The 9,418-nt window shown below is 31.5% G+C and overlaps 1 protein-coding gene across 1 annotated transcript; it reads left to right on the top strand.

Annotated features, from left to right (window-relative positions):
- The first annotated feature begins 552 nt into the window (after positions 1 to 552).
- On the top strand, positions 553 to 7,272 carry LOC141697498 (chaperone protein dnaJ 10-like). The gene is made up of 10 exons (XM_074501904.1): positions 553 to 807; positions 1,450 to 1,509; positions 1,645 to 1,727; positions 1,881 to 2,040; positions 2,275 to 2,404; positions 3,471 to 3,629; positions 5,162 to 5,340; positions 5,445 to 5,525; positions 5,615 to 5,767; positions 6,883 to 7,272. The coding sequence occupies exons 1-10, from the start codon at positions 721 to 723 to the stop codon at positions 6,976 to 6,978; spliced, it is 1,188 nt and encodes a 395-aa protein (XP_074358005.1). The 5' UTR covers positions 553 to 720; the 3' UTR covers positions 6,979 to 7,272.
- The last annotated feature ends 2,146 nt before the right edge of the window (positions 7,273 to 9,418 follow it).

Genomic DNA, 9,418 nt, shown 5'->3' with positions numbered 1-9,418 from the left:
TATAATATTATTTATATATATACATAAATATATATATATATATATATATCCACATACACACATTATAAATATAATATAATAATTTTTAAATTATATAAATAAATAAATATATATATAATATTTATTCGGATTCGGTTATTATCGAATACGATTATACCTAAATCCGTATTTGTATCTGCAATTATCGGACTCGAATACGGATAATATCCGTTTTATTTCGAAAACAGATAATATCCGTTTTATTTCAAAAACGGATATATCCGCTTTATATCAGATATAAATATAAATTTTTCGGAAGAATATAAGGTTTTTTCAAATTTTTTTAACATGCCATATCTTACTTCTCATGTTTTAATTCTTTCCATTTAGTTTCGGTTTGACCGATGATTTATTGTCGCTGGTCATTTAATCTTGTTGATGGAATGAATTAAGGAAAAAAAAATAGGATTTGAAGATTGTGGAAATTTTGTTGATGACTCGTTAATTAGAAAAACATATTTCTTTATCTATCCGACTCGACTTTGGGGACCGCCTTATTTTATTCCGCACTTGAATTTATAAAAACATTAAAAAGTGCTGGCATATATACACACATGTATGTGTGTATGTTAAATATCTGGGTACTTATTCAACTCTTTGGTTTGAAAAAGGAGCGAGCGAGCGAGGGAGAGACGTGAGGGAGAGAAGTTTTGATTTTGATTTTGATTAAAATTGAATTGAATGGTGAAGGAGACAGATTTTTACGATGTTCTTGGGGTTAATCCTACCGCCACTGAATCTGAGATTAAGAAAGCTTATTACATCAAGGTGTTTCCTTTATTTTTGTTTAACTGTTGATTTTATATCCCACTGCTGTAATTGTTCCTAATCATTTACTAACATTTTTTAGTGTTTTTGTGTGTGTGTGTGTGTGTTTGTATCAACATCGTTTGAGTTAACAAGTTGGATGATTAATTACAGCAGATTTTTAGACTCTTTTTTTTGTTGTGATTTTTATTTCTTGACTTTAGTTAAGTTTGATTAAATTTTGATGTATGTGCTAATTATATTGGACTATTCAAGATATTTGGTTGTTAGGGATTTTCATAGCAAGATTTGATCAAAATTATTCCCAATTTATGACCTGAGGGAACATGGGAGTTACTTAACTGCAAGAAAATTCTATGTTTTTTCATAAGAGTCAAGTGTAATATGACAAAATTGATGGGTTGGTAAGGCAACTCATTCAAGTTGATCGATATACACTATGCAAGTTAAAAAGTTGTGCTAAGCAGTGTCTGTTGCAGACGCGTCACTTCTGAACTCATGCTGTGTGCCTCCGGTCATACCTTGCCTGCTCACATTGTGTATTGCTTTAAAAGAAAAACTTTTTTAGCTCTTTCTTTCACAAGTGCGTGGACATGTTTATAATTTGAACTTTTTTACTGTCTAACACACTGAGGCTTCCAGGCACGTCAGGTCCATCCAGATAAGAACCCAAATGATCCTCTTGCAGCACAAAATTTCCAGGCAAGCTTAGCAGTTATTATAATTGAATTATTTGAATCTCTCTCTCTCCCTCTCTCTCTCACACACACACAGGGTTTTGATTTCTTTGATTATATATTAATTTTGACGAGTTAATTTTTCTGTTTCTCATTTTAGGTTTTAGGAGAGGCTTACCAAGTGCTGAGTGATCCTGGACAACGACAGGCTTATGATGCATATGGGAAATCAGGAATTTCAACGTCAGTTTATGTCCATTTACGTTTCAAGTTTTTTTTTTAATAATTCTCTTGAGAAGAAGGGTTCCTGAATAAGTTTATACTGTCTTGCAGAACCTTAACATTTTATGAACATCAAAATTTATATATGGCGATATGTCATTCTCTTTGTTGCAGGGATGCAATCATTGATCCTGCTGCTATTTTTGCAATGCTTTTTGGGAGTGAGCTATTTGAGGATTACATTGGACAATTGGCTATGGCATCAATGGCTTCATTGGATATCTTCACAGAAAATGAGCAATTTGATGCTAAAAAAGTGCAAGAAAAAATGAGGGTACATGTCTCATCGAACCTTTCTGATTATGCAATTATATATATTCTATGATGCAATGTACAGCATTCAAGCTAAACTTTTGATGGGTTGTTACTTGTCATTGTTTGAACTTAAGACATTTATATAATTCTTAACTCTAACAATTTCTTTTTTGTAATATGCGGATAGCTATTCCTAAACAATAGTACTTGGTGCAACTTTAAAATAATTGTCTTGCGGAATCTTTTGACTCAGGTTGTACAAAAGGAAAGAGAAGAGAAGCTCGTCCAAATTCTTAAGGATCGTCTCAACCTTTACATCCAAGGAAATAAAGTAGATTTTGTTAAAAATGCTGAAGATGAAGTATCAAGACTTTCGAATGCTGGTGAGAATGAGATGTTATATAATTTGCTGTGAATATATAGATAACCCTCTTATAGTCTAATGTAACATTATGTGTAGGTTTTGGCAATAAATTTTTTTAGTGTAAAGAAACTCACCCTTATTAGAAGTATTCTGCGGTCATTGCCCAACCGCTGACTCATATAAACACTACTAAGTGTCATAATAGCTAATATAGAAATTCTAGAGAATGTTTGCTATCCTGATTTTTTTTATCTTTTCTGACTGATGAGGGAAAAAATAGGTGTTAGGGGAGGCACGGGATAATTAGGGTTTGGGGGTTTTCACAGAGAACTCTCGCAAGAGAACAACTCAATATTAAAATCCAATCATAATAATCTGATGAATTACAATAAAAAAGTCCTATATATAATAAACTACTTTCCTAAACAAAACTCAAATCCTAATTAACTAATATCCTAAATTAAAAGATAATAAATACTATGTAACTAATTGGGCCTCCAAAGCCTATTATACTGTTGACAAATACCCTCTTTGGGCTTATTGACCCATTGTCCTGCATCAATAGGGTCAAAAGAATATGCCATTTTGGAGTTTTATTAGAGGTTTTTACATGATGATATAGTAGGAAGTGATGCTGGATCTTCGAAAAGATAGTTACAGGACACAGGTGTTTACATGTTAAATCCTGATATAAATACCAACAATTCTAGTCGTGGTATGTTCTTTATCTGTTTTTTTATAGGCTGGGGCTAGGCACTCAACATCTTGAACTGAAGAACCGTTTCCACCTTGGCAAGGTTTTAGAAGAATATTTGAAGCTTCCTTCTGTTGGAGTTAGTTTCTGTTTCTTGGAGTACAACTATTTTTTTTTTGGTTTTGGGCATCTTTCGTATTATCTTATAGGGAAAAAAAACTGACTATAAACAATTTTTTTTGAGTTTCTTAAAAAATTGAAAGAGACATCTAGGTGGATTTCTAATCAGTAATTTTGATTTTTTGGACTTCTTTTTATGTTTTATTTCACTAAATATATAACTGCAATATTAAATTTTGTGTTGTAATTTATCTCATATATGCTTCTACAGCATATGGAATTGATATGTTGAACACAATTGGTTATATATACGTAAGGCAGTCGGCTAAAGAGCTTGGAAAGAAGGCGATATATTTGGGCGTACCATTTGTTGCCGAGTGGTTCAGAAATAAAGGACATTTCATCAAATCCCAAGTTACGGCAGCAACAGGTTAGTTAAATTGCTGAATTCAATTAGAATTTATGCAGGACACTTTCAGTTGCAATATAATTTTAAACCTTAGCATTTACCTTTCGCCAAGTATGCATGTATATATATATATATATATATGGGCTAGGTTCAGTAGGTAATCTTTTTTGTTGGGTAACTAAGTAACACTTAAAGTCGTTAAATATAAAATCACTACACACGTCTGTTTCACTTAACTGCCCATTAGTATCACTTGTTATTTTATTATTTTTATGTAATTGTACACTGCCTTTTTATATATCTTTTTTTTTATCCTGTACTCCAGAATTATAGTTAATTCTTTATCTTCTGTACTCTCACCTGTTCCAAGTGTTCTCTATTTTTTTAATTTGTGTTCTGTAATCTTTTTGAGTTCATAGTTATTTTATGTTGTGTACTGTATATATAGTTGTGTTATGTATTTCTATTAATGTTCTATGTGTTCCTATAATTATTTTTATTTTCTTTAATTATTTTTGTGTTCTTTAATTCTTGTTGTAGCTGTTCTGTAATTACTTTTGCGGAACACACAATGAACATTAAATGTTTTATTAGTATTCTATATATAGATATTTAGTAATATAGTGTTTTGTAATGATTTAAATGACTTCTTCAATTTTTCTAATATGTATATTTGTTGTAAGTGTTTTGTTAATATTCAATTATGTTCACCAACTTTTATCTAGTTTAATGATAATTTTTTTGTTCTTTATTTTTTTTTTATTTTTTAGTGTTCTTTAATTAATATTCTATGCATTCTCTGATATTTATTACGGAACACACAATGAGCATTAAAATTTTCATTAGTGTTATATGTATATAAATGTTGTATAAAGAAAATAATTAAATATTTTATTATTATTTTGTATAAAAATATTCTGTAAAAGAGTGTTCTGCACTTATTTTAATGAATTATTTAATTTTTAATAATGTGTAATTCTTATTAGTAAATTCTGAACTATGTTCAACTGATTTTTATCTAAGAATAATATTTTTTTTTGTTGTTATAAAAGAAAAAGTTTGATGTAGTTTTAGAAAGTTCATTTAAGAATTTAATTAGATATCATGTTTAGTAAATTTAAACTTGTAGCTAAAGATCATGTATTTGGCTTTAAAGAAAAACAACAGGTGCCCGCTTAGTTAGGGTTGGTGTATGATGTGGTTTTAATGTCTTGCATTAACGTTGTCTAACATACTTGTTAAAAATGATATGTATCCTTGATATACTATCAATCCAATGGCTACAGTTGAGTTACCTAGTTACCCACACAAAAGAGTTACCATTTGATCCTCTCTCTCTCTCTCTCTCTCTCTCTCTCTATATATATATATATATATATATATATATATAGCATTAGTAATCCTTTTGGCTTGCAGTCAGGATCAAATTGATACACAATAATGAAGTGATAGTCGCTCATGGATGTTTATATTAGTGAACAAGTTGCAAAGTATGCTTTAGGGTTTGTGGAAGTGCTCTTCTATAGATCATAATCCTTTACTTGGCCTTGTAGGTGCAATTGCGTTGATACAACTACAAGAGGACATGAAAAGGCAGCTCAGCGCAGAAGGAAACTACACTGAGGAAGAGCTTGAAGAATACATGCAGTCTCACAAGAAGTTGATGATTGATTCACTTTGGAAGCTTAATGTAGCTGATATTGAAGCCACTCTTTCTCGTGTTTGTCAGATGGTTGTCTCAAACTCATAACTTTTTTCTTTCGTTCTGATGCAATTTTGTGCTCCACTGGCACTTAATCTACTATTACGTGTCTGCTTGCTTTGTCTTTTTTTCAGGTTCTCCAAAATAATAACGTGAAGAAGGAGGAACTCCGTGCAAGAGCGAAGGGATTAAAAACTCTTGGTAAAATATTCCAGGTACCTTTTCCTATCCCATTATTGTTATTGTTTGATCATTTGATAGCTTTCTCAAACACAGTTCCTGATGCACTTGCATATTGGTGCAGAGGGCCAAATTGGCTAATGAAAGTGAAAGTGCAACAAACAGTAATACCCAGAAACTGAATGGAAGTGAATCAAGGCATGATCCTGGTTCCCCAAGCAAGTCACCGCAATCATCGGCCAGGAGGGAGACAACTGATACTGCGTATTCTTCACAGGTACCAATAGTTGCTTTCTTCCTAAGAGGATTATATTCTTGTTGCTTATGTTTCTTCCCAGAAACTCATTTTGTTTAGAAAGATGCATGTTTCGCATTAGGGTTTGATGTTTCTAAGTACATATTTATATTGTTGGACATCAGTGACAAACATTTGATTTGATAGTATTTTTAAATGATACACATTTGATTTGATAGTATTTTTAAATGAGACGTGTCTATGACTATTTATTTATGGGATCAAGAAACATTCATTATCATTCTGCTGCTTATGGTGTCATGGACAAGACCAAGTCATTAAGCCTGCCTCTGTTTCTATAACAAAATTTATCTTGGAATATCATGATACTGTTTCACAACTGTCTTGGTTTGGACATACAAAATTTTACGAATTCATCACCGATGGCTGCTGAGCCTGCACCAACAAGATGGGAGTTGGCAAACACTAGTAAAGTATAATAAGTATGAAGAACTATCTATATATGTTATACAAGATGCAAATGAGAATGAAGAGCACATCTGAATATTAATATTTAAAGATACGATGTCCTTAATAAAGGACATCCTATAGATCCTCATGGTTTTTTGAGGTTGTTTAACCTAGAAAGAAGCTAAAAAATGGTTATACCCACATCTATCGTGGTATCTGTTAATTACTTTAAACAAATGGTTATATCCAGATCTATCCCGGTATCTGTTAAATTTTTATAAAATTGTTGGGGATTAATTGAAGATGACTTTAGATCTTGTGTTGGCTTTATACATGTGCTTCTGAAGGGATGATAGTAAACTTTTTAAGAAAGAGAGTAAAGTGTAGAATGGTAAATTGTTTAAGTTTGTTATCTGACATATTTGTATTCTGAGGCAAGAGGCAACAAGAATTGGGCTTCCGTGATTGTCAACTAGTTAGTAGGGGCTTTTGGTGATTTTTAACTTTTAACAGATAAGCTATTGAAACCTCTCATTCTTTACGGGGGGCCGTTTGTTGGATATTTTACTTGGAACCAGGAAAATTCTTGTTGAACGTCCTTCTGTAGCACAATTTTTATATATATTATTTTTTTTCTGGCCCACTCCTTGTCGCCGTTCATTAACTTGTATGTTATTGGATGAAAGAGCCCCTATGTGGAGGCTCCCCAGTTTGCAGGCACACATAATAACTTTAACTTCCCAATGCCAACTGCACCTCCTGGTGCGCATAGACATTCATGAACTAGAAGCATTTGGTACAGCTTAAAGAATTCAAGTGTATTGGCTATTGTAATTTATTATTTTATGGCCGAAGCTGGAAGGAATTTAAATGTGTGTTCCCCTTGCGGGAAGGTTCATACGGTTTGACCGGGGGCAGGTCCGCCGAGATGGTGTAATATATACTTGTGATAGAACACTTGCACAATACAAGGAGAATATAAGTGAAGATAGTAGGGTTAGAGCTGGCCGAGTTGGCTGCTTGTACTTGAATATATTCCATTCGCTGGGTCTATTTATTACAGAATTTTTCTTGCATCTTATGTTTGATGTTCTTTACCTATTTTGATTCCAATATTTTTCAATATCAACGTTAAGTTGAAATGGAAGTTTGATCTTACGTGCTGTACTAATTAATGCTAAGCTGGGGATATGAATCTTAGGTATGGTCTGTTGGAGACGTTTAATAATTATTAGGTATAAGAGTAATTTAGGGGCCATTTGGATTATGGGTATTAAACCCGGTTAAACAAAATCGGACTATTCTGATTTCTCCTTAATGGGTTGCTCATATGATTTTTTTTTTACCAGATCCAAATTCCATGATCTAAATGTGCCCTAAATCGTAAACTATACTCCGTTTACGTTGGGGGACGGGGTTTGACACGTATTTAAAAGCTCTTGTAAAGCATGGTTTACTAAATAATTTTAAATATTTTTTTTCTTTTAAATAAAAGTATAATGTTTAAATTTTACACAAGCTCTTGTAAAGCATGGTTTACTAAATAATTTTAAATATTTTTTTTCTTTTACATAAAAATATATTATTTAAATTTTTACACAGAAAGAAAATTTTTTAAAAAATTTATAAAACTATATATTATAATAGGCTTAAAATACGAGTTAAAGAATCCAGTGGAAACATATGAAGTATGCTCCAAGAGCAAGTACAAGGCAATGTTATAAATTTATAAATTGTGTCATTTTTATAATTTGAAACCAAAATTTAAAAATTTCAACTTTTATGCATATCTGTATCTTTGGTTTTAAATTTGAAACCAATGATACATTTATGCATCTAACCACATCATCAAAGATGAATATTGTTGTGTTTTATATGAAATTTAGGTGAAGGTGACAACATTTAGGTAAATTAGGAAATATGTGATTTTAAAATGCATGTAGCATTGGAATTACTTTAGGGGAAAGTGACAAATTTAGTTAAATTAAGAAATATTTGATTTTAAAATGTATGTAGCATTGGAGTTTACTTGGGGGAAATTGACAAAATTTAGGTAAATTAGAAAATATTTGGTTTCAAAATGCATGTATTATTGAAGTTTACTTAGTGGAAAGTGACAAAATTTAGATAAACTAGGAAATATTTGGTTTCAAAATGCATGCAGTATTGGAGTTTACTTAGAATATCTCCAATAGGGGTTGCCAAGGTTATGTGACATATCATCCTTGATTGTCTATCTATTGGAGTTGAGAGGTTGCCAAAAGGTTGCCTACCAAGGTTGCCTACCAAGGTTGCCAAAACTGGGCAACCCCTTGACAACTTCCTAAATTAGCATATTATTCAACCCACTTTTATATTGAACTAAATATGAAATTAATATAGAGAGACCACATGGGCAACCTTTAAAGTTGTTTAATTATTGGAGCAAAATTTTAATAAATGTTGCCAAGAGTGCATGGATGTGAGAGAAAATTAAAAAATAATATATTTAATGATTTGTCATGGTTTGACAATTTTGTTAGCAATATCTATCGAAGATGTTCTTAGAGGAAAGTTACAAAATTAAGGTAAATTAGGAAATATTTGGTTTCAAAATGTATCTAGCATCAAAAGGCACTTTTTGCTGCCAAATTATAGCAACGAATTTTCTGCTGTGTCCCCGTAGGCACGCAATAAGAACATATGTGTCAAAATTTGATTAGTTTTTTAATCATAAAAATTACTTCAAATTTATAAAATTTAGTATTTAATGTGTGTCTATGAACACACACTAGACAAACTCTTATAACAATTCCTATAATTATTTTATATATTATATTGGACTTGCTCTATAATAATAATAAAACCTTTTCAGTTTGGGTTCTAAATGACAATATTGTATCCCATTTTCTTTTAGCACATGAGCTGTATATAGTGGTACTTTAATAAGATTGTCGCCATTATCCTATATCAACTAATTCTTATTTTTAAAACACTCCTTTTGTAAAAAAAAAAAAAAAAAGGAAGAAAAATCTCTCAAGGTACACAGGCCACAGCCACACATCCATTCCAAACTTTCTGCCTATCTTGAATGTTCAACTCCTTATTATCACAGTGTAACTAATGCTATGCATTGACTGTTTAGAATTTAGATTGTGTTTTTTTTTTTGGGATGACATCTTCCATCCATAATTACTCTTCGGATGCAAATGTTAGAATTTACCTTAAAAAAAAATTAAAGAG

This window comes from Apium graveolens, chromosome 11 (genome assembly GCF_009905375.1).
Source record: "Apium graveolens cultivar Ventura chromosome 11, ASM990537v1, whole genome shotgun sequence".
NCBI classification, from domain to species: domain Eukaryota; kingdom Viridiplantae; phylum Streptophyta; class Magnoliopsida; order Apiales; family Apiaceae; genus Apium; species Apium graveolens.
This window is presented reverse-complemented; position numbering and strand designations above follow the sequence as displayed.

Coding starts and splice junctions, on each gene's coding strand:
- LOC141697498 (XM_074501904.1), top strand. CDS start 721: ATGGTGAAGGAGACAGATTTTTACGATGTTCTTGGGGTTAATCCTACC. Junction 808..1,449: donor AGAAAGCTTATTACATCAAG/GTGTTTCCTTTA, acceptor TGAGGCTTCCAG/GCACGTCAGGTCCATCCAGA. Junction 5,341..5,444: donor TTTCTCGTGTTTGTCAGATG/GTTGTCTCAAAC, acceptor TCTTTTTTTCAG/GTTCTCCAAAATAATAACGT.